Consider the following 27,882-nt stretch of genomic DNA (forward strand, 5'->3'; position numbering starts at 1 on the left):
CCGGAATGTAAAAAAAGGGAGAGAGGTCATGTGACTGCCCTATCAGCGGCTACGCTACTGGATGATCTAGACATGTGGCACGTCGACCCGGATATGTTCAACTAATAAAAAAACACATAGTCAACAGAAGTTTAGTATGATATTCCAAATATGAATGAACTGCTAATTTATAATATACATACTGTATATAACAGTCCTTTCTAGAATGCTGGCTCATTAAACTGTCACACAGTTAGACAGCAGGTGATTGGTTGCCTGAGTAAATGCTGTGTCAGCCTACATACAAGGAACACTTTCTTTCCTTACCCTGTATGTCCTGTAATAGAAATATAGTAATAGACAAAAAGAATTATATTTCTGTTAGTGTTTTAACCTGTTACCACAATTAACTCCCACATGTCCTCTCTCCTGCTGTCTCACTTCCTGTAACAAGTGCATTTTGTTGGTGACTCCAAAAAACGAGTGCACATCTTACCTCAGCTTTGTTTCTCCTCCAGTGGTGCCACATCTGTCAAAGTGGAGTTTTGGAAGCCAGGCTTTGTGTCCACATCGCCAACTGTGCAGTGCATCATGGCTGGACATTTGCTTCAGTTGATAGGGTTTACATTCACACACAAAGTCAACAAGGTCAGTCTCCACAAAACAAGTTTAACAGTACTCTGCAGAAGGTCAGTCAGTCATTTACACAGGGTTAAAGCTGAATTCCTGGCCATTTATACGAGTGACTTTTTCATGTGTAAGCATGTGCATAACTGTGCATGGACAGGGAAAATATCGCTGTGGCAGTAGCATGGTAGCAAAAATGTAATTTGTTTTGCTTGAGGAAGAGTGAGAGCAGTGGAGAATCCTTTCACTTTTCTCCATTCCATTATCCAAACCGCTTATCCTATTCAGGGTCGCGGGGCGCTGGAGCCGATCACAGCTGACGAAGACAGGGTACACCCTGGACAGGTCGCCAGTTTATCACAGGGCACATGTAGAGACAGACAAACATTCACGCTCACACCTACGGGCAATTTCGAGTCTCCAAATAACATAAGATGCATGTCTTTGGACTGGGGGAGGAAGCCGGAGAACCCGGCTGCCACGGGGAGAACGTGCAAACTCCACACAGAAGGACCACCCGGGATCGGGGATCTAACCCGGGCAACCCTTGACAGTGCTAGCCACTACACCACCGTGCAGCCCCCTTTCACTTTTCTCATCCCATATATTTTATCTTGTTCTTCCCTTTTGATATTTACTGTGGAAAAAAGAAAATGTGATGTGTGATCATCAGCTGATCAGCTGGTAATTGTTTTTATTATTTAGAATTTGGGGAGGGCCAACAAAAAACTGATGCTCTTAAGCTCCTCAGCCACCTCTAAAAGCTGGCTCCACCTGTTTCTCTCATTCAGCTACAGTGGTAATAACTCTTTATGTTACCTTGTGCATAAAAGACCTTACTGGTACCATCGGCCCTAAATGTCTCCAAGTGTCTAACTGTATGGCTGTTTGTGGACAGATCTGAGGAGGCGGTCCAGGCCCTGAAGGAGTGTGGTGCTCAGCTAGAGGCTCAGCGTCAGGCCCACACAGAGCGGCTGCAGAAGGCTGAGGAACACATTGTCAAACTACAGGCTGAAGTAGAAGTTCTGGCTGCACAGCTACGCTGCAGACAGAAGGAGCAACAGGAGGCCATGCAACAGAAAGACGAGACAATCCAGAGGTGAGAAAGAAAAAAAAGAATAAATCATCATATTGGCATTAACAAACCTGGTGCATGTGGCTGCTCATTCAGTGTGTGAGTCTGTGTGTTTTCTAAAGGCTCCGCACAGAGGTGGAAGCAACCCAGACTGGCTGGGACAAGTACATCAGTCAGTTCTCCAGTGAGATGGTTGTCAAGGATACAGAGATCATCACCCTGCACGAGAGAGAAACTAAACTTAATACTGAGCGGGAGAGGAGCAGGGAGGAGCTGGAGAGGTGAGAAGACAGCAGCAGCATGGAGATATAGTAAGCAAGGAGGAGGAGGAGGAGGAGGCAGGTAGAGACACATTCATTTAGTACCACGAGAACAAAGAGGTTACAGTGAAGGCATTTTGTGAGATCTTTGAAGATATGAATTATGCCAACTAGTCTGAATTGCTGTTATGATTCATAAAATGTGTGTGTGTGTGTGTGTGTGTGTGTGTGTGTGTGTGTGTGTGTGTGTGTGTGTGTGTGTGTGTGTGTGTGTGTTATCAGGTACAAGCAGCAGCTGAGTGATGGTTTGAAGAGAGAGAGGGCCTTAGAGCAGATGCAAGTCCAGGTTGAGCTGGAGTGGCAGAGACGCTGTGAGGACATGAAGGCCCGACACTACCTCGCCAATGAGCAGCTGATACAAGACCTGACCCAGGCTAGAGACCAGGTCAGAACTGTTTTTTAGGAAACAAGGCAAATAGCACCAATCTGACACATTATATTATATAAGTATACTACCAGGCATACACAGGTCTCCACCTGTGTATGCCTGGTAGTATCACAGCTTGTGTGTTTGCAAGCTGTGTTTGAGGTGGACGCATGTTAACAGAGGTTATACAGAGGGTCGCTGTCCAAGTGTCCATATGTCAATGTGTCCTTGAGCAAGACACTGAACCCGGACCCTTTACAGCAGCCCACTGCTCCTAATGCTTAGGATGGAAATGTATGTATATCACCATTGAAAGTTATGGTAAATGGTCTTGTTCTTGTACAGCACTTTTCTAGTTTTCCGAGCACTCAAAGCGCTTTCACACTACATGTCATCATTCACCCATTCACATACTGATGACAGGGCTACCATACCATCAGGACTCTAACTAACATCCACACCGTAGGCACAGCTACGGGAGCAACTTTGGATGAAGTGTCTTGCTCAAGGGCACATCAACATGGACTAGCGGATCGAACCCCCGATCCCCTAATTAAAGGACGACCTGCTCTATCAGTGAGCCACAGCCGCCCCAATGTATTATGTGTTCAGCTAGATTTATTGAGGTCATCACAATTTTCAACAGTCAGTTTTGCCAGACCTGCTGCTCCATCTTCATCTAAAAAATGTAATATAGTGATTTTATAAGTCATAGTTTTTCTGCGGTGGACTCTGTTATTGTGGAATTAATGTCACAGCTCTGCCACCATTATCCTGTTCTGTCTATCTCTCGCTCACCTAATCAGTTTATTCAGTGCACCTGCCAGTCACCCACCTCGTCAGCTCACTCTGCTGCATCCACTATTTAAACCCCAGTCACACACGCACTCACTGCCAGATCATTGTCATGTCTACCCGCCCGTTTGGCTCGTCCTGTTCCCGGTTTCCCCGGCTGCCCGCCCTGCCTCATTCTGCTGGATTTTCCCCCTCGTCTCTTGTCTCGTCTGTGGATTCCCTCTTGTTCCTGTTCTGATTTCATTACCCATTAAATACCTGCTTCATTCAACTTCTGGTCTTGTCTGCATTTGAGTCCTCCACCACACCCCGTGACAATTAAGATATCATCACTTCATCCCGATAATAGAAATTCCCCAGGATCAACTTATTTTGATAAAATTTTATATTGATGTAAAGTGAAAGGACCTTGAAAGAATGAGAATTGTTTCTCGTTTTAAAAAGAAACGTTTTTAGTCACGGTGGCAGTAATACACTGCCTTAGTAACACAACTGTCCCATTGCTAGTGGACTGAGTGTTTTTGCAGTTCCAACAAATCCAAAATGTGATCTGTCCTCTCTCTAATTGATCACGTTTAAATCAGGATGTTCAGTGTGTGGGTCAAGTAGGTCATTAATAATACAGGGTGACAGATTTACTAGGCTACCAGTGTTATTCCACTGTGTCAGATACATATTCAATCAACATTTAAAGCAATTAGGGGGATCTATTGGCAGATGTTTTCTGTAGTGTATAATCACCTGAAAATAAGAATCGTTGTGTTTTTGTTACCTTAGAGTGAGCAGTCACAGTTATCATGTCTCCTCCCGTTGGTTGCACAATCCTCAAATGCATAATGTAAGAAGATGGTCACACCTTACTGCTGACACACTGAAGACACTACTGAAGACACTGTGCCTCCTGGCCGGCACACTTGTTTAAATCTCATATGTGACTCCGGATGCAGACTGTATCACAAACAAGAAGTAAACTCTGTCTGATGGTGAGCAAACAGCAGCCTTGTAGTGTGATTAATTTATAATCTCCAACTCGTTTGGGCAGTCAGCACTAAAAGCTAAACTATAAGCACTAAAGCTTAATGTTGGTCTCTTTCAGGCTAAAGCAGAGCTGAAGGAGAAAGAACAAGACCTGCAGGATTTGACTGTGTTGCTACGTTCTGTAAAAACAGAGAGAGACCAGGCAGTACAGGTGAGAGAACATCCACCTCACACTGTGCAGACTGATAGAACCATCAACAAGTACTAACACAGTAACAAAAGCAAATTACTGTTCACCTACAAGGAAAGGGTTCTGTCCTGATGAGTGTGGAATCCGCCTGCTGTTCATTAATCCTCCACGTCTTTACAGAGTTTTTAGATTGTGTGGTGAACTGGTTTTCTTGTTTTCACACATGCACACAAACACACAGAATCTCTGAGCATGTGTTGCACTGATTCCAGTCACACAGAATGAGCAGCACTAGAGTGGTGTGTGGTCTTCACTGTCCAGTTTCTGGTTGTAGATCCATCATTCCTTTATCTGCATTCTCTCCTGATGTGACACATCTGGTTATAAACGTATCAAAGAAAGAGGTCTGAAGAGTCTGAAGAGGAATGGCCTGTTGGCAAACCAATGCTGTAAAGTGCTCCAGCCAAATCGGCATATATTATGTTACCTCTATATTCCGCATATGTCACATGTGTTGCAATACACTGTTTCCTTTATGTTAATAAATTGCCGTACATGTCTCATCTCGAATAAGAACAATATCACTTTAGATTACGGCCCACGTGTATGCTGTAATTATTTTCAATTTACAGTCTTATTGTCTGTACTAACAGTGTACCAGTACAGTACGTACCAACACAGTAATGTACTGTGGGAACAAGGTGTAAAGTTAGATACAATCTGGGAACTTCGACAGAATTTATGCTGTAGGTTTTTTTTTATCTATTCTAATATTACAGGAAAGCTAGACATTTTTTGGGGGAAGAGTGAATTGCATTTTATAAATATGCTGTGATTTCTTTCAAAATGACGTTACATACTCAGGAGGGGTACAGTTGATAATTCCTAAATGACAGGTTAACCTATAGGGCCCTAGCCCTATTTTTAGGCCGCTGCTTGAAAATTGCATACCCATACTAAAGAGAGTGTAGATCTCTAACTACAAGGTCTATTTTCATAATTTTGATGGTTAAATATAGGAAAAACTTGTGATACACTTGTTCAGATGTGTAAATATTGCGTATATGTTACTGGTTAACAGTGAATGAAGATGGAACACAGCTCAAATTGAAAAGTTTCAGGTTTGCCTGAAAAAAAAGCACTTGTATTAAAAATATTTATTTGAAATAATGCAGATACAAGCCTACAAATACGCCATAGTCATAGCACAACATGTTTTACATGTCTCCACAAACAAATTTTACTTCGATTGAGTGAAGCAGGCCAGCATAATAGAGGTTTGAGTACGGACAGTCAAGCCAAATTCTCATTTTTGGAACCAGCTGTTGCGCTGGTTTTTATATATTTATACATATTTTGTATAGTATTTAACTATATATTTCACTTGTTGTATCACTACTAGTGTTCAATACATTCTAATACAGCAGTTTGGCATCATTTTGAGATCTCATATCTCTCCTCCATGGAATTTTCTCATCTCAGTCTGAGTCGATGGAGACCTTTTTAAGGCCTGCGATTGGCGGATTTCATCATGTGACACCTTGTTCAATGCGGAAGAGACTCAGGCAAGCAGTATGTGGGTTATTTAGTAGATTGACAGTTTTTAGCCACTAAAAATCCTGATCCGTGCGGCCCAACCCCCACGCGTAAAATCATTGGCCCAGCAGGGAAATGCTGACCATTTCGTCATAGTTTCGACCAGGACCTTAATTTTAACACGGCATGCAGTGCAGGAGACGGGACTATACGGCTGAAACGGATTACAATCAATTTCGAGCGTTTTTCGTCACGAAAATCACCTAAAGGTACGATGCGTTTCAATTTTTTTGCTGGGGAGTGGTTTGTTGTTCGTTGGCTTTATGTATGTAACTTTTGAATGGATTGACGGAGAGGAATGAGGAAGCTGTGATTCGACGCGCGGACGATTCCTCGTGCTTTTTCATGTATCCATCCGCCATGATAGCTGCCAGCTTTGTGATGAGAGATGCAAACGGAGTGCATAGGTCGCCGATTTGTGGCGAAAAATACGTGATATTGTGGTAAATCTTCTAGAGATATTAGTTTGTGTATAATTGTGTTTGCAGTGTGTAAAATGGTTTACATGACTATATTGCCCAGAATCTCTTCGTTTTTTGGTATATAGCATGTGTGTAGCATTAATTTATATTAGTTTCTGAAAAGTTAATTTAACGACACGCTGTACGCTCAACTTTTCTAAAAAGCCCCCCGTCTGGGGCTCTCGGGTCCAGAAGGAGAATATGTGCATGTGATGTTTCTCACATTGTATCAGAAGATAATAATGCTGGGTAGATGTCCCTTTTACTCCTCCTCATAAGGGTTAACTGACCTATTACAGGCTAACCTCCCCTACAACCATATATAACATGGGGGTATCTGCTAGAAGCTGTCCTGTGTTTAGGCCTTTGGCCTTTTCCTCGAGTATCCTGAGAGGTATGATGGCCTTTCAGGATACGTTACAGGAGATGTTGGGCTCAGGGCCAACATGCCAGCCTTTGTGCGAGGAAACACGTATCAAGTTCCTGTCCGTGTAAACCTTCTCCAATGACTCCAAAAAACACTTAAGCTAAATACCTGGAATGACGCTCTACATAGCAAGGCATGATATATCTGATGACTTATTATTTAAAGAAATTAGGCTGCATGTTCTAACCTCGTGTGATAATATTAAACCATTTCATCTGCCATGTTCAAACTATACAACACTGATTAAGATGTTTACAGCTAGTCCACCATGTTTCAATGAGAACGAACCAAAGTGACCGTTTTAAAGCTCAAACGTCAGATGGTCTCACAGCTGGTATTTTTGCAGACTGTCGAGATAGCAGGAACGCCAAATAAAAGATTCATCATGGGAACATACTGTACATATGTTCATCAGATGTTCGGTCATTGTGACTGAAGCTGTAGGTTGAAGCAAAACACTCAAGTGAGAGCAGCGTAATCCATCAGGAGACCAGAGCTTCCTGAGAAGGTCAACATCTCCTGTACACTGTTGACAAGAGAAGAGTTTGAGCACAGAGCTCAGATGACTGTTAGTTGGAACACAAATTGTCTTATCGAAAGCTATATTTTTGATAGGAGTGATCACAATATATGTAATTTACATTGTGACATCGATGTGTATTGTGATATATTCATTTCTCACAAATAATGAAGTAGAGTGATTAAACCACTCCGAGATAATCAGTATACTGAATTTTACCTTGGGGCACCACCCTTCCAAAAGTGAAAATGATGGCGAATAAATTCATTAAGACTCATTCTGGAGGTTGCTTCTATGTTCTTGACTCGTGAACAGTGACTGTAATATAATGAGGAGGCGCCAGTTCGCCTCGAGCAAGGCCCCGGAACCCTGATACTGTTCCCTGGGCGCTGTATCTGCCCACTGCTGTGTGCTGTGCTGTATACAATGTGTGACAATGGGTGACCGTGGCTAAGTGGAGAGCAGGGCCGTCCTTCAATCAGAGGATCGCTAGTTCCATGTCGATGTGTCCTTGAGCAAGACACTTAATCCCAAAAATTGCTCCCGTAGCTGTGCCTACCACATTACGGGTTATGAATGTGATAGAATCTAAATTGTAAGTCGCTTTGGATAAAAGCTGCTTAATGTAACATACTAAAGAAAATGAATAAATGTGATGATGAATGCAATGAATGAATGCAAAGATGAGCAAATAATGAAATGAAATAATGAAATATGTCCTGGTAAACCTGTGATGTCCCTTGTGTTTGACTGTGTTATCTTCCCACAGGGTCTCACACCAAAGGTAGATTATCTGGCATCAGAGGAGATTTATTGTCTACAGCAGCAGAACAGCGTCCTGCGGGCCGTGGTTACTCAGATGAGGAAGGACACGGAGGCTCTCATCCATCACCTACCCCATCCTCAGGCCCAGCCACAGGCCTCCTCTCCTCAGCCAGTTCAGCATCCAGGAGCCCCTGCCGCCGCCGCCACCTCCATCCCTCCTACAGCTAACACTCAGATGGCACAAGGACCACCGGACCAATCCGCTAACATCTCCTTCAAAGTCAGCCCAGCAGGTGTGGAAAGCACTCTTCTATACTAACATGCTGGATGCATTTGATCATACAGCATCTTTCTGTGAAATAAACCATAATTATTACTGCGTGTGCTTTGGCAAGCTGCACTGACCTTTTTATTTTTTAGCTCCGGGGGCCTGTTTCACAAAGATTTACTTTCACTGTGACTTAGATCAAACTAATAGTCTAAACCAGATCAGATAGACTAAATTAATCTGTTGCACAACCGTCTATCTTAAAGGTGACATATTATGCAAAATGCACTTTTTCATGGCTTTTCAACATTGATATGTGTCTACAGACCCCCAAAGTATGAGAAAAGACCATCCTCTCTAATTTTCTCATGCTCCTTTTAACAAAAAACAGTTGAGTTTGCTTTTTTCTCTGGCGAAAAAAAACAAAAAAATGATTTTTTCTTTTTTTTTTTCTTTTTGTTTTCGCCAGCAAAAAAATATAAAATGGACCAACATCACCAACACTTTTGGTGCATCCATCTGTAACCATAACACTGACCACATACGGGGATGCAATTAAGAGACTTGGGATGTACCCTGTGACCTCAGAGCTCCATCACCAGCTGACACAACTTCAGTATACATCAAACCCTTTACTCTAATGGAGGACACGACGAGAACTGTTTGCAACAGAGTTAGAGTTTCTACTTTGTGCATTATGTGTACCCAATTTACATTTACATTTCACTGACTATGAATAATGTGCTTCATTTTCAAAGTGGATTTTGGGGATTTTTGAATTTAGTACTAAGTGTCCTGTGGTGTTAGAGAAATATAACATGTTCTTTTTCCATAGGTTTTATTTTATTACACTGTTTATATGGGTCTAAATTCAATCTTTAGAACATTAATATAGCAGCAAAAAGCTGTTGTCTATGTAAATATATAGTGAAGTAATGTCTACCTGAGCAGAGAATGAAGTCTCTCTCCCTCAGTGTGTTCTTATCAGAGCCTTTCCGTTCTTTGTTGACATTGCGCTCGCTTTTTGTGCACGTGAGCATGAGCGTGCCCCACTGGCTAGCTCCCAGCCTCCGCGCTGCACTGCTCTCAAAAGGCGGTTAAAGCTGATAGAGCTGTTGCGATCAGCCTCGTTGGGGAAGCAGTTCCCCTCAGGTGAACTCTGTTAGCTCTGTCAGCACTGTTGCCGTTGTGTGCACTGCGCTGTTAGCACTGTTAGCGCTGTTAGAACCTTAAGCTAACATGAGCCACTGGCTCAGCCGTCTCCATGTTAAGAGCCGTTGAAAGGCAATACAAATGCTCCGAATCTCATATTTTATTTCATGTATGTAGCAATATCAAAAAACCTGTTTCATTTACATCATGGCTATGATTTTGTAATACTTTACTACAGGTAGTAAATGTGATGTAAACAACACAACTAAATTCCTATTTCACAGTCAAACTTTATTACAGTGTAAAAGGAGGCCAATATGAATTATGCAATATTCTCTTCAGTATTATGAAAGGGTATCAAAGAGATAAACTGCAGCTTTGACAAACATTTCACAGCTTAAATGCAGTGAAGTGTTTATGCATGTGGGGACAGCTGCTTGGGTCAGTGACTGGATGAGTCAGTCAGGACCTCAATCAGCTGCCCAGTGCAGGGCCCTGATTTCATGTTCGGGGGTGTCATCAGGGCCAGCAGCCTTACTATTAATCCTGCTTAGTGCAGCACACACACACACACCAGTGAGGGAGAGTGTGAGGGGCTGGGACCACAGCCTTGATAGCCGCCCCCGGATATCCGGATATGAACTGTTGGCCTGAGCGTCACCTGATCATAAAGCGGTGTTACATGCCTTCAGCAGTATGCAAACCTTTCTGTTCATCTATGGCCTCTGATTTGGGAATGTTGTGCTACCTCTATCAATGGTGACTAGGACTGAGTTTCCTTTAAAAAATGGTGATACAGATACCAATAGAGTACTTCAGATACTCATCATGGGATTGGAAGCTATGTGTGTCCCACTGGCAAGCTGATCGCTGCCGCTCTTCACTCCGCTCATACGGCAGTTACCGCTGATGGCTTGAGGCGACAGTGGCGGGATGACGTTGCTTTGGAAACGTAACTCCCACCCCCTGGTTCCCCCTCAGAGTAACACTGGTAGCTGTTGGAATGTGAGTTGGTTCTGACACTGTTTGCTCATAGATTGTTTGGACGGCCGAGTATTTTTTTAATCCTCATCATTTGCAGCACCAGACGAGTAATCTGTGATGTCAAATGTACAGACAAGTCACCATAGCAGGCTGTTATCCCATATCTTATAATACTCTCTAAGACTGCATGGTAAAATAGTAACATGAACTACTGCTCAACTCCAAAAAACCTGACCAATCAGAGCAGACTGGGCTTTTTGTGAGTGGGACTTTAGAGAGACGGGGGCTTAAACTGACCGTTTTAGACAGTATGAGAAAAAATTATGTGCTTTCTGAACACTAAAGCATGCAAACATGTTTAAGTAGAAACCCAAAATACAGGAACTTGAAATTGAGCATAATATGTCTCCTTTAAGTATTTGCCATACATTTTAGGTAAGCTAAGAAAACATGAAAACAGGGCTCTTCAGAGTTAGCCTGGGGTTGGGTGTTGTTAGGCTTAACATAAGTCAGGCTTATTTATGTCAAACTTGCATTAGACTCATCTAAAGTGAAAATGAAGACTGGCCTGACACTACAGACTGGTTTACAACACCTTTGTGAAACTGTCCCCAGACTACACTCTGGAGCAGGTGTCCCTACTAAAGGCTCGATGCAGGCATCTCGAGGGGCAGCTAGAAGGCGCTACGAGGATGCCCAGCCTGGCCCTAGCCACAGACAAACCTACGGAACATCTGGCACCCTTACTTCCAGACAACACACATCTGCAGAACCAGGGACCTAAAGAAGGTATCTTCCATCTGTTCTTCCAGTGTTGCAGTTTTGGGGTTCACTAGAAATGCTGTTAAAGCTTTACCACCCTTCTATGAACAAAATTGTCATTCAATAATGAAAAGACATTGATTTTGGAGATTAAATTATAAAGGAAAACTATTACTCAAAACATTCAGTTCAAAAATGTCTATATCGGCTTTGAAAACATATTAATCCATTGTTATTACGCTTGTGCCCCCATCATGTACAGGTATCATATTTTATATACACACTGTAAATTCTCAAATAGTGACCGGGGCCCTGGTTTACCTCCATCTTTTATTTAAAGGAGGCTTATATTAGAGACAACTGTTTAAGTTTATATAGTTATATTTCAGTAGTGGTTGTTGCAACATTATGCTGTTCTACAAACTTCTTACTTCCTGTATCCGTAAATGTCCTGTAGCATTTCAGTGGACAGAATACCTACATTTCCTAACGAGGCTTTTATTGTGAAACATTTGCACATTTCCAATATGGTACTTAACATGTAGCTATTGTAACCTTGTGGCACTTTAATGTTATTAAAAGGTACACTTTGGCTGGGATATTAACACACTTTAAATAATAGCATGATTCAGCTTTCATTTTTCGTCTATTTATATATATATTTATGTATATATCTTAATTTTAACACACACATCAGCATTGTTTGCCATAGAAGATAGCCACAAGGTGGCTGAATGCTTTATAGCAATAAAGAAGTCCGTTAGTAATTTAGTGTTAGCTTTAATTACTTGAACTTTAACCAGTTAGATGTATTTTTATAAAAAGGTATTTTGCAGTAACTTTGCTTTCATTCGTCTATGTCCTCTCGTATGTGGTATGTTATCCTCAGGCGGTCGGTGCTCGGAGAAAAGTGCCAACACCTCTGCTTTGGCAAAGCAGGAGGTCAGAGTGGAACATACGGAGTCTGCTCTGGCCAACCTCATGGAACAGGTGCTGAAGCAAATCAGTAAACTAGTTGAAGTTGACCTGTCAGTTCTATCCAGGTGGCTGCATGGACCAATGGTGTGGAGTTAAACCTACTGTCCTCATTAGTGCTGACTGTGCACTGTATAACTTTGTCCCAGCAAAAATGGTAGTTCATAAAAGGGTCACTTCACCAGCCAGTTATGTGAGATGATGGGGAGAGGTTGTGTAAACTGCTGCAGCAACCCAGTTCCTTCAAGTTCCATCTCATCTTCCTTCCAGAGTGCACTGCTGCGACCGCTTCAGGAGGAGAACCTGTATTTGCGACGGCAGCAGGCCTCAGATCTGATGTCTGGTGGTTTGTTAGAAAATGTGCAGGGTGCTAGAAGCGACCCTCCTCTCCTGCGTACCAGGCTTAAGCAGGCAGCGTCCTGTATCGCCCGTCTGAGCAGAGAGAAACAGCAGCTGATAGAGATGGGGAACCGCCTCCGAGCCCAGATCACCACTGCTGGACCACAGGGTACAATATCAGACACACACACGACCCATCTCTTGGGTTTGTTTGTTCGGTTTTATTTTTTTGCACAGTACCCAAGCTGACATACACAACTAACAAACACATTTGAAAGACATTTTTAAATATTGTAAACACATCCTTCCAGCAAGTATCTATTTATATTTATATCCAAAGGCTGATACATTGTATTTGTTGTGTAATAGAGCTCCATTATTAGAATAAATCAAATGGCATTATCCTTCAAATACCAAATTGAAGAAATCACACAGACACCAAATTGAACACTTAATTGAAGTGTAAGAGTGGATTGTAAACATTTTAAACAGGATTTCCTCCATATGCTGTCAGTTGTGCTGATTCAAATCTGTGCTAATTTTAGAGGCTGGAGTTTGTGGCGCTTGCTGACTTTTATTGCATTTTATTGAACAGTGTTTTTTAAAATGTTGCCTTCCCCATTTATTATAGCTCTACTCATAAGTCATAAGTATTCTATAATAGGGGGCTTTCCATTCTGCTCTTCCTGCCGCCTCTTCCTGCCGCCTCTTCCTGCCTTCCTTTCCTGAATGAACCAAGGTGCAAAATCAGAAAAGAATACAAAAAAGCCTTTTGATTTATAAAGACAAAATAGACAAAGTTGCAAATAGCTTCTAATTCATTCATGTTTCAAACACGCATCACATTTTTTTGACGAGTTTAATTTAATCTACAGCATTACGATCGTACAGACATAATGATAGTTAATAGTTATTATAATAAATCTCTTTCCACGAGCCGGACACTCCTTTTACTGCCCCATCAGATCACCTGACCAATTACCACAATAGTTTCCGATCGAAGCGGTGTTTCCACCCGATAAAAAACGTTCCTATTGGATACCTCCTCTCTCCTCGCCACCTATGGGATCGGAACATCCTCGATGATGTCAGACCAGTGGCGGCTGGCCAATAGAGGGCCATGGGGCCTGGCCCCACCTTGAGCCACAAAAAAAAAAAAAAAAAAAAATTATAATAATCATAAATTATACAAATTGTCAATATTTGTGTTTTTGAACTATGGAATGTACCCAGTAATATGTGTAAAATATGATATCTGCGCAAAATATATGCTTTTCCTGCTCGTGCTCTCCGCCTGTGTGCTCGTCTGCTCGTGCTCTCTGCCTGTGTGCACGACACGTCTCAGAACTCGCAGCTAGGGGGGCAAAATCGTTTTGGCCCAAAAGAGGCGGGTCTATTAGCCAATTGCTGATTAAAGATATAAATGAGTGACATACAAGTTAGCCAATCAGCGTCCTCAAATAGATTCAGCGTGAGGCCAAAACGATTTGGCCCCCCTCGCTGCGCGTTCTCGTCAGGAGAAGTCTCTACAGGCGAGCGCCAGCGCCAGCGCGAGCACTACTCCTCCAAGACCCGTTTGAGAGGAGAACTTTGGCGGAGATCCTGCAGGCCAAAGAGCTGATATCAGATCAGCCTGACCTCACAATCAGACAGCAGACTAGCGGGAAAGGGAAGCAGTACATGCGAAGCTTCTGTACTAGCTGTACACCAGACAGGTTTGGCTAGCTGCATGACGTCATGCTAATAATTTATTTAGCTTTTTAAAACAACGGGGACAGATCCAGCACGGACAGTTAGGGAGTGAGGGATGAGGAGGTAAGGGAACATGAGAACACCAGGACACACATGGAGAACTCTGTCAAGCTACATATTAGGCAAAGTGAACATCTTTTCTTCTACATAGTTGTCCTCAGTCTCATCTGCTTAACTTGGTCATGGAGGCATCAACATTTAATTGAGATGGTAAATTAACAGTGAAAACTCATCATAGCTTAATTTAACACCAGTATTTATAATTACACTTCATGTTTACTTCTCCTGATCTTTACCTCCTATAACGAGGTCCATAGGGGCATCTCAATAAATAAACATGTTATATTATATTATATAAGTGTTATTTACTGCTTTTTTTCGTATTGGAATAAATGTTAAATATTTAACTGCAAAGTAGTAATGCGTGTTTGATACTTTAATTTTTTTGCATTAAATCATACTGGCATGTTTGCTGAAATTGATAGGATGGCCCTACCTAGAACATTTTCCACCAGCCGCCACTGTGTCAGACCTAAGATCGATTTCTGTGTTTGGTTGGAGGATGGAGGAGCTAGGGGAGTAGGAAGCATAATAAGCAGAATGGAAAATAACTCTCTGTGTCTAACAGAACCTGTGGAGCCAGAGAGGCACTCCTCCACAGAGAAACAAGGAGAGCAGCATGACCGGCTGTTTGCTTTGGAACAGCTCCAGTACGAGCTCACCACACAGGTATCTGCTCCAACTCAGTTTTCCATCAATAAACTGCTCTTCCTCCCTGTGGTGGCCCGTTCTTTGTTCTTCTTCCTATATACTGGGCTACGTTACGGGGCTCAGTTTCTGACTCGCACATTAAACAGTCCAAATAATAACTCTTGCAGACTGTGATTCCTTTGCCGTCACTTGATTGATTTATTTTCTCTTTCGACAAATTTAACAGCAAAATATAATCAGTTTAACGTGAGGTCAAAGACTGTCCCGATGCCCCGTTCTACCCGAAGGAAAAACCAACTCGAGACTCAGTCCCACCCCTTCCTATTATACCAGCTGATCCACATCTGATTAATAACAAAAGTTCCTAAAGAAAAATAATTATACAGAATGCAAATTTAACCTTCATTCATAAATTAAAGGAATGTCTTTAGGTCATACAAATATATTAGCAAAATTCGAAATTATGATTTGTAATCAAAACTAAAAATATGGCTCTAACACTCCCACTTCCTTGAGAGGCTCTTCTACATCACACAGTCGTTTCTCCCTCATATACCTCCTTAGATTCACTAGGAAAGGTTTCATTTTAGTACCCGAGTGGTAATAGCAAGCTAGACATGAGTCTTCTTTGCCTGTGTTGTCTCCCATGTGGTGCCATAATGTGTGTGAGCTCAGGATATATACTGTATACTGCAGCACCTCTTCTGTTGGAGTGGGGTTTTTCTCAGTCCATTCCAAATCTGGGGGGGGGGGGTACAGATAAGAAATGTACCCATTCAAAAAACCTCAACGGTCTCACAACAGTAACAAAATCCAAGCAGCTACAGGCCAAATGTGGGCGACTGTGGCCAAGTGGAGAGCAGAGGATCGGCAGTTTGATCCCCGGCTCTGCTAGTCCATGTCGATGTGTCCTTGAGCAAGACACTTAACCCCAAAATTGCTCCCGTAGCTATGCCTACGGTGTATAAATGTGATAGAATGTGATAGGCAGGTGTCACTTAGCTCCTGCCATCAGTGTGTGAATGGGGGAATGATGACATGTAGCGTTAAAGCGCTTTGAGTGGTCAGAAGACTATAAAAGCGCTATACAAGTACAGTCCATTTACCATGTACTGACTTGACAGGATTCCATGCGATCTCCACCTTCTAAAGGAACAAACATCTTAAAGACACACTAGTCTATACAACATTCAGAAAACGTGTCAAAGACATACATCACTTCAAATCAGACTTTGCAGGCCAAGTCCACTAAGTGATAAGCTGCATCCACTGTGGCAAACTCTGTGTAGGAGGAACAGGAAATGCACCTAGAACCAGAATCACACAACACCAGAATATGATGGGAACAGGTCGGGGTTCCATGGTGCTCTACACACATGTCCAAAACCACAGACAGCCACTAAGAACACAGTCTGAAAGACCAGAGGGACAGGGCTCCTGGTGGTGTGGGGTTCTCTGTGCTACCTCCAGAGAGCGCTGTGGGTCCACTAATGTATTTGTGCCTGTCAGGAGCTGCAGTACGCACTGAGGCAGAGAGCTGGCACTTTGGCTGAACAACTACCTGGAACCAACAACACAGGTCCTGCCACAGGAGGGGCTGCCAACCCTTGGTCCCAGGGGCACAAAACCACAGACAGCCCTGAGGTAACAGGGGAGTAAATATTGCATTATTGATAAGCAATAACAGGTTCAGCTCCCTACTTCACTTTTCATATTGAATGGATATCTTTCATTGCAAAACTGTGTCGGAGTTCATTCTAAAATGTTAATATTTTTATATGTATAATAATAATGTACTGGAAGGTATGCAAAGTACATTATTTCTTGTTTTTCAATTCACGTCCAGCTATCTCTATGATTTCAGGCTGTTCTTACACTCTGTGAGTAAAACATCTCTCTCTCCTCCCAGAAAATAGAGAACACGCTCAGGCAGTCACAGAGCTCGATGGACGTGGTACTGCAGACCCACTCAGGTCTATCCAGGTCTCAGTTGTCATCAGAAGAGTCACTGCGCTCCTTAAAAGAGCTGTGGGAGAGACTGGACCATGAACTCAGTCCATCTATTTTCTCAGAAGGTAACCAAACCAGAATAACTAAGGCTCAACTTCTACTAATCTGATTTGCGTAACAACTAATTGTTTTTTTAATCTAAATAAGGACATGACATACAACATATTGGAATGGCAAAGTGAGATCAAATGCTTGCATGCATTTTTCGTGGTTGAGGGATGATTTCTTGATACGTGTGTGCTAAACACCTAAATCTCATCATCTCGAACTCATCCTAACTATCGAACCTGTTTGAATAATGTTGGCTTCATTCTGCAGGTTCAGCCATCATGGATATACATGAAGGATTTTTAAAGGGGGCGCAACCATATCCCTGGCAGAGGCCGCTAAGGTAGTCAAAAAGCTCCTTGGTGGCAATGCGCCGGGGGTGGATGAGATCCGAGATGTCTGAGATGCTGAAGGCGCTGGACACTGTTGGGCTGTCTTGGCTGACACGCCTCTTCAATGTCGCATGGGGGTCGGGATCAGTGCCCATGGACTGGCAGACCTAGGTGGTGGTTCCCATTTTTAAGGGGGGACCGGAGAGTGTGCTCGAATTATCGGGGTATCACACTACTCAGCCTCCCGGGGGAAGGCTTATGCCAGGGTGCTGGAAAGGAGGCTCCGACCGTTTGTCGAACCTCGGATTCAAGAGGAGCAGTGCGGATTCCGTCCCGGCCGTGGAACAGTGGACCAGCTCTTTACCCTCGCAAGACTACTGGAGGGGTCCTGGGAGTTTGCCCAACCAGTCTACATGTGCTTTGAGGACTTGTAGAAGGCTTTCGACCGGGTCCCTCGGGGGTACTTGTGGGGGTGCTGCGGGAGTATGGGGTGCCGGACCCGTTGCAACGGGACATCCGGTCTCTGTACGACTGCAGTAGGAGCTGCGTCCGTATTCTCGGCTGGGTGTTGGCCTCCGCCAGGGCTGCCCTTTGTCACCGGTCCTGTTCGTGACTCTATAGGCGCAGCCAGGGGGTGGAGAACGTCACGTTCGGGGGTCTCGGGATCGCCTCTCTGCTGTTTGCAGATGATGTGGTCCTGTTGGCCTCCTCGGAGCGTGACCTCCAGCATTCACTGGGGCGGCTTGGGGATGAGAGTTAGCACCTCCAAATCTGAGGCCATGGTGCTCTGCCGGAAACCGGTGGATTGCTCCCTCCAGGTGGGGACAGAGTGCCTACTGCAAGCGAAGGAGTTCAAGTATCTCGGGGTCTTGTTCACGAGTGAGGGTAAGATGGAGTGGGAGATCGACAGGCCGATCGGTGCGGCTGCAGCAGTAAAGCAGGCGCTGCACCGGACCATCTTGGTGAAGAGGGAGCTGAGCCGGAAGGCGAAACTCTCAATTTACCGGTCGGTCTACGTCCCGACCCTCACCTAACGAGGTTGCGGTTACAAGCGGCCGAAATGAGTTTCCTCCGTAGGGTAGCCGGGCTCAGCCTTAGAGATAGGCTAAGGGGCTCGGATATCAGGAGCGAACTTGGAGTTGAGGCGCTACTCCTTTGCGTCGAAAGGAGTCAGCTAAGGTGGTTCGGGCATCTAATCAGGATGCCTCCTGAGCGCCTCCCATTGGAGGTTTTCCGGGCACGCCCAACTGGTAGGAGACCCCGGGGAAGATCCACAACAACACGCTGGAGGGATTATATCTCCCAGCTGGCCTGGGAACGCCTCAGTATCCCCCAGAATGAGCTGGAAAATGTTGCGGGGGAGAGGGAAGTCTGGGTCAGCCTGCTTGGCCTGCTGCCACCGCAACCCGACCCCGGATAAGCGGAAGAAAATGGATAGATTGATGGATCTTGTCACGGCAACCTCTCCCGCACATCATTTAATTTTACTGTCTTAAATTAACAAGGTCATTATTGCGCTACCTACTGCCACCCACTGGCATGGAAGAGTATTTCATTACTTAGCCAGCCACTATATTGCAGGCTCAGACGCACGCACAACAATGGCAAATTATTTGCAGCAACTAAATAAAAAATTTTGGACCGATTAATTCAATTCAATTTATTTTTGTATAGCCCAAAATCACAAATCACAAATTTGCCTCAGAAGGCTTTACAATCTGCACACATGTGACATCCTCTGTCCTGGAACCCTCACATCGGAACAGGAACAACTCCAGGGAGAAAAGAGGGAGAGCAACAGAGGAGGGATCGCTCTATCAGGATGGACAGAAGTGCAATAGATGTCATGTGTACAGAATGTACACATTTAAGTGAAATTCCCACGGCACACCTGACGATCTCTCACAGCACACTGGTTGAAAATCACTGGTTTAAAGCATCAGTCCCTGTACAGATCTTTCTTAAACTACCAATATCAGTGCAGTTAAGAAAAAACTGATACTCAGAAAAAAACTTGGGTTACAAAATGGGTTAAAGGTTAGGAACTAGAAGTCATATCCATGTAAACCATTGAGGCCCTGTCTCATACTGTAGTGCATTTTGTCCCCTTGCGGCCATGCAATCTTACAGACTAGATGTGACGATGACAGCATATCTCGGTTAGTAAGACCAGAATCTGCCAGGTCTCGTTCTACAAGTGTGGTGGGTGGACCTGTGGATTTAGCCTTTGTCTTTTCTGTGCATGTTTGGGGACCCCTACAGATGACGGAGCCCTAAGCAGCTGCTTATTTCTCGTCTCAGGCTGGCTGTACTGAATCATAAAGACCCTTTACCCAGCCTGGTATACATGAATTCCTATGATCAGTGGACTCCTGTGTGAACAGGGATTTAAAAGCTCTGTCTGCATTCAGTAATTCGTCCCTGCGTTAGGGACAGTACATCCTCACAATATCACTTTGTCACAAAATCGAACCACTCGGTCCAGTATGAACACGGTTGCAGTGGTTGGATCAGCTGAACAGATGGAGGGAGGGTAGTTGCCCAATTTGTGGCTGTAGTCTCTGTCAACTATCCAGGGAACAATTTCTCAACCAGATCAGGCACACACTCGCAGTGATCAGCTTCATGCCATCTGATAATTGTGAAACCAGACAAACCTTGCACAAGGTTTCAGTACACTTATGATAACTGTCCTCACTGGGTCCAATAGTTTATTGCAGATATTAAACGGCTGTATGAGTAAAGGTTAGATAAAGTTCCTCTCATGTCTTGTGAACTAGGAGATTCCGTACAGTTGCAACGTGGAAACCCAGCAAGAGATAGATGTTTAAAAATGTTCGATCTGTATCTAGATCTGTATCTAGATCTATATGTAGATCTGTATCTAGCTCTATATGTAGATCTGTATCTAGATATGTATCTAGCTCTATATGTAGATCTGTATCTAGATCTGTATCTAGCTCTATATGTAGATCTGTATCTAGATCTGTGCCTTAATTCTAACAAGGAAAATGATGGTAGCTCGGATGCATCCTGGCACATCTTCAACTTTTTGTTTTTGGTGTTCCATTATTACAACAAATGTAACTATTCCACATTGTTTTAAGACACAGTCCCCCACTTGAACCTACCCCTGAATAAAGACACCAGCAAATGAAAATGTGTCACCTGTAACGGCCATTAAAATCGCATCTCTCTTGTCTGCACCTAAAGGCGAGGTTGAGCTGAGCAGGAAGAAGGTGGCCCAGTCTGGTGATGCTGCAGTCCAGATGACGGTGCACGATAGCTGTGCTCCCATCCATGGCCAGCCCCAAGTCGAGGTCCAGCAGAGGAGGTGCCCTTCTAAAACCCCATCAGACACTACCAAGACCAGCAGACCTGGATCCACTGGCAGGACCTGCAAGATCAGAAACTACAATGTTAAAGACTGACACACACATATTGGACACTCTGTCAGTGTGCTGGTTATGGAGAGTCCTCTTCAGCTTGTGAGAACACTGTCATGTCTATGAAAATAACCCCCGATCAGAGACAGATTCATAACAGAAAGCCTGCATCACAAACGAGGGAGTTTGAAAGGGAGGGTTTTAATGAGAAGAAGGATTTTAGAATTTGTATTTAATTATAGCTTCATCAAAATAATCCTGGTAGCATGAGTACAAACATGTGTAAAAGCACTCCAAATCCAGAACGGCTTCAAACACCAAAACACATGATTCTTCAATGCATTTCAGAATAAAACGTATGGTAAGAACATGCTTTTATATTCTGCTGCTCCTTCCAACATCAGAACTCACACAGTTAGGGACCACGACAAAAATAGTGCCTGGTGTGTGACGCTCAATAGTACTTGTATGTGAAGGCCCTTCTGTATGTATCATTGCATTGTAGTAAAATCACTTTTTTGTTTGAACAGAAACTCAACATTGTTAAAGACTCCCACTATACTGAAATGATGCTGCAGAGCTCAATCCTCTGTTATATTGCACATAGGCTATGAAATGCATCTCTATTAAACATGTGCCATGCAGCGGATTTCTATGAAATAAAATAATTTCTATGTGCTATCAAACTCAAAACTATATATATAAAACACGTGTTTTAATTGGTATGCATTAATGTGCCTGTCCATAAAAAAAGAAGAAGCCGTCTGTCTGTTTCACTATTGATCGAGGTCATTCTCCTAAAGCTTATCACTGTTGCACAGTAGGTCAGTAGAAAAAAGAGCTACCCTGAGAACATCATGCTATCAGAAATGATGAACGCCAGTAACCCCAAGAAGTCAGACGAGCTTTCCTGGCTACGTCATAGCTTAGGTCCCGCCTTTTAATCACCCTATCTCTGAACAGCACCCTCCCCTCTGCTGCTATTGGACGAAGCTTCACACCCACGCTTTGTGATTGGCCTTTTTTCATGTCATCCAGAATGCTTTGGTGTGTGTACCCAGTGTGCCTGAAGCCGGTCTTCAGGTTCACGGTCACTGCTGCAGTGTGAGGTTTAAACTTGAACCTGCTGAAGGTTCACAGCCCAGCAGCCTGTGGGGTCAGATTCATATCTAGTAGTAGGCCTAACGGGATCCACATAGATCCACTAATGGATGGACAATACAGCACACCATCACTGTGTGTCTTACATTATCAATTCCAGAGATTATTTATGAAAGTAACACAATATAACACAAATACATTAGATATTACAAAATGAAATGGTACTGCTATCCAATATGAACAACGGTAACATTTACCAGCATGGCTCTAGGTATGTTGGTCAGTCAAATATCTTCAATTTATGGATGGCACCAAATGATGTACCCTAGAAATTGTAGGCCTGTTCGAATGGTAATTCATGATTAACTGTCTTATATTCTAGCACCACCATGACATTCACTTTTTTAAATAAAATACCAGACAACCAGCTGATTAAAGCGTGACATTGGGACACACAGTGATTGTTCCCAGAGGATGAATTGTGAAAACGTAGATCCCTTTTAACTAACACAGTGCATTCAACACATTTCACGTTGTCCCTCACATTGATTTATGACCAAATGCTTGTCAAACTAATGACACTTGTGTCAGTGAAGGGAAGCTAAGCCTGGCGGTATGCTGGTGAGCAGCATTCAGCACCCAACACCCACCCACCCGTCCAGGGTACTGCTGCTGCTGGGCTAGCTGACACGTGCATGTCTGTTCACTGACTCACACATCAACACTCACGCGCTACCAACGCGATAAAAAATAAACTCTATAAAATAGTAATATACAGCCTATAAGCTGCACGGTTTAATGCATACACGCTTCACTATATCGTCAAAGCAAATGCACTCTTCTCAGTGGTGTCAGCCGGCGGGGCGGGGCTACAGGAGAGAGTCTGAACTGCAGTAACCCCGCCTCACTGGTCTCCTCTCTCTATGGCTCAGGGGCGTTCAACGAATTGCTCCATCACTGGCTGGATCCGAGAGCCCTGCCTCTTTTCTCATTGGACTGTGCAGACAAGCCAAACTGTCAGCCCATGTGGCGTGGCCAGGCAGAATGTGAGACATTTAAATTCATCAGAGTGAAAGAAGCACGGAGCTAACGTTACCCTTCCAGACAGTGGAAACGACCGGGACAGACATTCCCCACTGCAGTCACAGTAAGAGGAGCACCACCTGGGCAACACCGGTAAGCTAACTTTGCTAACTGTCATTAGCTGCGTCGTCACTGACAGTATGGGTGACTTTATTGTCTCGAGACGGAACAATAGTAGGTTACATACAACTAAAAAACAACTTCCGTTCACTGTGTCATTGTTTTTTATTAACACCGGAGTGTGACAGTGTTGTGTCAAAAAGAAGACCGTCGTTTAGTTAACGTATGACATTTAGTTTTCTACATGAAGGTAACAAAGTATTCGTCGTGACGTTACATACTGTATCGGCATGAATTCTAACTTTTACAAATGGTTCGCCTAGTTTGTCTGTGTCCTATTGATGGAAATCATCTATGTCGGTGGATCATATTCAGACCTAAAGGAAAAGTGATTATACAGTAGTTTTTGTGCTACTTATTTATCACAACTATTATGCATTGCATTATGGGATGGAAACGAGAACGATTGGTGTACTTGCCTCAGTCAGCAGTGCTGCTCTGTGTTATTCTGTTATTAATACTGATCCCTGTAGTGACATCCTGATGAGTGTGACTAGTAACGTTACAGGGAGGCCTCTGTCCAGGATGAGGACGAGCAGGTCTCTGAGGCCAGCAGCCACACTAACTGAAGTGAGAATGAATGGCAGACTGTGAACTCACGTGGCCTTCCTCTGATTTGAAGGTGTCTTTCACTTGTTGTGTGTTACAGTGGGGGCACGGCTGCTGGATGAGAACAAGCCAAATGAAGGCCATTGTATTGAGATTAGAATGTGGAATTCCCTCTTGTATAGTCACCGACTGGTTCAGGAGAGTCTGACTATGACATGGTTTTGTTAAAGCAGGAAATAACTGATGACATGAATACAAGAGTACGTTCAGAGTAGTTTGCTAACTTTTCCATGTGGTTGAGGAATTTGCTGTGTGTGGAGGCAGGGGGCTGCCAGGCAGTCAGCTTAGATATGAGGCTTGAATGTACTTAGATTGAATGTAATCAAACTAATTGAAAAGCATTGACCACCAACTAAACAACAAAACATACAAGTTAAAATTGTAATTAATATCATTTTATATCTATATCTATTCAAATTGTAACTTGTATAAGAGACATTCTTGTCATGTCAATGACGAGAATGATTTGTTTTCCTAGTTTTGTCACGTTGAGGAGGGTCATACGGTCGCCTGCAGAGTACTGCTAGTTTTGCTAGTTTTGCTAGTTTTGCACTTGTTATTTGTGTTGTTTCTGCCCTCAGGCTCTTTCCACCAGGCTGTGTGACGAGTCAGGTCTCGTTGGTGAGCGCTGCAGGATGAGCTCAGCAGTCTGACATCTAGAATGTCAGGGCTGATATGAATGCAACAAGGCACGGCTATTTAACTGCTGTTTCAATAGGGCCAGATTTTAAAAGCGGGGAATGTAGATGAGCCGGACATTTTGTAATGACACATTTCAAACTAGTGCAAATTAATTAGTCAAAAATAGCAATGATCACTGTTTCACGTTTGAAATGAAAACATGTCTGATGCAGGTACATCACAAAGTGCAGAAAGCTGAAAAAGAGAGCTGACACTACCAGTCTCTTTCTCTCTCTACCAGTTTCTCCCTCCCTCTGTCTCCCCCCTCTCTCTGTCCATCTGTCAGTAGCCAGATGTTTTTTAAAGCGACTCAGTGTGGTCAGAACCACGTCACAGGAGATGTTTAAAGCAATGATCGATGGTGTAGCTAACCGATCTCTACATCCTGTCTGATCTGTACTGAGCACGAGGAACTGTCAACAGAGATGAGAAGGAAGCCAGATGACTCGCTCCTTATAACTCCATACACTATATATGTAGTTTACATACTCTGTCATATATCAGATTTATGTGTGCCACATGTGGGCCACTCGCAGGTTACTTCTGGGCCGGATGTAACCCGCAGACCACCGACTGATAAGTGTAGAAGACAATGCAGTCGCTCATCCCTTTTGAATATAACTTGGGCTGACTTTGAGTCCAGCATGAGGCTGCAGCGGGGCCGACTCTTTATAGAGTACTGAGTAACTCTACTGTATGCGTGTTGACAAATAGTATACACTAATAGATGGTGTGTGATCTGGGTCAGGTGAGGCTAGATGTTGTCCTGAATGTGCTACATTAGTTCTAATCCCTGGCCTGAGTGTCCTGGTGGCCAAATCCCTTCAGCTACTGAGCCTCACAAAGGGCCGGGACAGCCCGTCATACTGGGTCATCCTGCTTCTCCCCGGGCTCACCGTGTCATTGTCATGGCCAGAACTTGTTATGTGCACAGAAGACAGCCAATGATAGAACCGTCACATCCCTCATTCTACCACAGTACCCTGCACTGATGGAATCTGACCTCCTTGTCTACTGTTTCTGGTTCAGCTTTGAGTTGATCAGGTATTAAAGGTGCTCAACTGGTTTTCTTTTTGACTTTACAACTGTGTAGGTGTAGATACCAGTAATCTGTGAATACAACATCACAGCTATATGTTTAGCAAATGGTTATCGCAGTGCATTATGGGAAATGTCGGCACTGTCCATTGTCTCAAACATATCATATATCTTCCCAAAATGTGATCGCTCTAAATCCTTGTACACTTCGCTCGTTAGTTTTTTGAGTTTCAGAGGAGTTTGGTAAACGGTTTGGTAAGGACGAGAGAGGCTGACGATGGTCATGATGGAGCTCAGGTTGGTTAGAATCAAAGAAGAGGGAGTCCTTCACTTCATGCATCCATTATCAGACAGGAAGACGGGTAGTAAAGGTGAGACGGGAAGTTTGGAGAGACAGGAGAACGAGGAAATTACCACAGCTATCACAAGCTAACGTTACATAGCAACTCACGCTAGCAAGCCAGACTGTCAGTAACCGATAGCTTTGCTAGCTTGTCCCAGTTTGTATCTAGTGACTGCATCATAAAGATTGTGGACATTCATTTCCCTGTCCACATGGGACAAGACCAGACTAGGGGACATAACTCCATGTGTGTACAGTGTGTCATGAGGGGAGGGGTCTGAGCTGGTGACACACTTTCACTGCTAGCCCATTGGTCCATGGGTCTGTCCCTGGCCTAGAAACAAGAACAAAGACACACACACACACACACACAGTACAGCGTGGATATGCTCACTCATGTACACAGTCGTCTATCAGCAGACGACAGTGTCTGCTGTGAGTGCTCTCTCATGCATGCTCAGAGGGACTCTCATTCCCAAACCTGCCAGTCAACGCCAACACAATTACACACGCTTCAATACGGACACATGTATCGTGTGAATTATGGGATTACTGCCACAGAGACCTTTTTTTCATATTTCATGTTTTGCTGTGGTAAAGAGTTTCAAGGCATTTGGCTATTCCACATATTTCTGTTCCCATCGGCTGACTGTGTAGAATATACTTCATAGTGAGTGTTGCACTGATGAAATGTGTCTGCTAGTAGGGTATGCATTCAGTGAACCAGCTAGCCTCACTATCAGCTCACTGCAGAGACACACGTGTTCAGAAATTCCATTTTCTTTAAAGTTTTCTTAAAATTCCAAGAGAGAACATTTTAATGCAGATAAAAACAAACCTTTGCTATTATTAACAAATATAATGTTGTTTTTTGTAGTATACAACATATTTATCCTACACAATAGGGTATTGGTTACAGCTTATCTTCAGCAACACGAAACCATCAGATTCAGGATAGAATAGTCGAGGACATGAGTGTGATCTTTCTTCATTTGAACAAATGGTGTCAGACAATGGTGTTTTTTTTTTTCTCAAAAATTCCACACAATGACTAATGCATAAGTTCAGGACAAAAATGGGTAATATCACAATATTTGAGGTGCTACAAAAATATTTTTTCTCAATAATTCCATACAATGACTGATGTATATGTAATCAAGGCATCGTTGACTTAATAATTGTTAATAGTTGTTTAAAACATTTAATAACAATAAATAACCACAAAGAAATAAGAATAAATTGAATATGATTGTCTGATGGTAAACGGTTGGTAATCCTTTAAAAAAAACAAAAAAAAAACAATGCCAAACTTTGTTGTGCCTCTTCTCCAGGCTGAGTTACAAAATGGCCTCCTTAAACAGGAAACTAAGAATGAAGGAGAGCAAGAGACTGCACTCCTTTTACGATTGTCTGATTTATGTTTGTTTTTTGTTAAAAAAATCTAAGAAAACACTTTGAATCTGTAGACTACTGCCTAATAGTCTTATTATTGCCATTTGATGACAATTGCTCATATATTGTAAGCCTGAATAAGTATATTTATTATTTTGAACAAAGGTTAAATGTTATTTCACAAGTTTCAAAAAGTGCCCCCAATTTTTTGAAAATGCCCCTGGATTTCAGTCAGGGTCATTACAAAATATGTAAATTTCCTACCCTGCTAGTGTTAAGGACTGGACTGGGACCAGCTAATGTCTCACTGTGTACAGCCTGTCTACCACTCTTATTGTTGACATGTCTCTCTCTCTGCTCACAGTCATTCAGCATGGATGAGATAGTCATAGCAGGGATATCGGGCCGTCTGCCTGAGTCCAACAACCTGGAGGAATTCTGGGAAAACCTCATCGGTGGTGTGGACATGGTGACGGAGGACGACCGGCGGTGGACACCAGGTGAGACCTGTCATACAGCTGGATTTGGTTGATTGTTCATTTCTGTGCTGCATGAAACAGAACTGGAACAGAGAATGACTGTTCTGATTGAATGGTAGATTTAAAATACACTCCTGCGCTGTGGTAGTTCCAGTCAGTATTGTGCTCCTCCAACACACAACAACACAAACACTAATGGCAGCTACAGTGACATGAC

General features: G+C 43.3%; 2 protein-coding genes across 3 annotated transcripts in view; both read left to right on the forward strand.

Annotated features, from left to right (window-relative positions):
* The window catches only part of ccdc57 (coiled-coil domain containing 57), a 31,362-nt gene extending 10,498 nt beyond the window's left edge, over positions 1 to 20,864 (forward strand). The window contains exons 10-20 of the mRNA XM_076092745.1: positions 1,505 to 1,705; positions 1,804 to 1,962; positions 2,224 to 2,386; positions 4,260 to 4,352; positions 8,105 to 8,393; positions 12,156 to 12,256; positions 12,536 to 12,749; positions 14,961 to 15,061; positions 16,553 to 16,687; positions 16,953 to 17,118; positions 20,647 to 20,864. Of these exons, the coding sequence (XP_075948860.1) occupies positions 1,505 to 1,705; positions 1,804 to 1,962; positions 2,224 to 2,386; positions 4,260 to 4,352; positions 8,105 to 8,393; positions 12,156 to 12,256; positions 12,536 to 12,749; positions 14,961 to 15,061; positions 16,553 to 16,687; positions 16,953 to 17,118; positions 20,647 to 20,864 (1,840 nt within the window). The remainder of the gene's footprint in view (positions 1 to 1,504; positions 1,706 to 1,803; positions 1,963 to 2,223; positions 2,387 to 4,259; positions 4,353 to 8,104; positions 8,394 to 12,155; positions 12,257 to 12,535; positions 12,750 to 14,960; positions 15,062 to 16,552; positions 16,688 to 16,952; positions 17,119 to 20,646) is intronic.
* Positions 20,865 to 22,922: 2,058 nt separating this feature from the next.
* fasn (fatty acid synthase) overlaps positions 22,923 to 27,882 on the forward strand; it is a 38,811-nt gene continuing 33,851 nt past the window's right edge. The window contains exons 1-2 of one of the 2 annotated variants that reach the window (XM_076093004.1): positions 22,923 to 23,096; positions 27,551 to 27,686. In XM_076093004.1, coding sequence (XP_075949119.1) covers positions 27,560 to 27,686 — 127 coding nt within the window. In that variant the 5' untranslated portion in view covers positions 22,923 to 23,096; positions 27,551 to 27,559. Of the gene's footprint in view, positions 23,097 to 25,438; positions 27,687 to 27,882 lie in introns of those variants that run through there. The other variant, XM_076093003.1, reaches the window with a different exon arrangement.

This window comes from Anarhichas minor, unplaced genomic scaffold, assembly GCF_050575085.1.
Source record: "Anarhichas minor isolate MPS153535 unplaced genomic scaffold, ASM5057508v1 ptg000017l, whole genome shotgun sequence".
In the NCBI taxonomy this organism is placed as follows: Eukaryota; Metazoa; Chordata; class Actinopteri; order Perciformes; family Anarhichadidae; genus Anarhichas; species Anarhichas minor.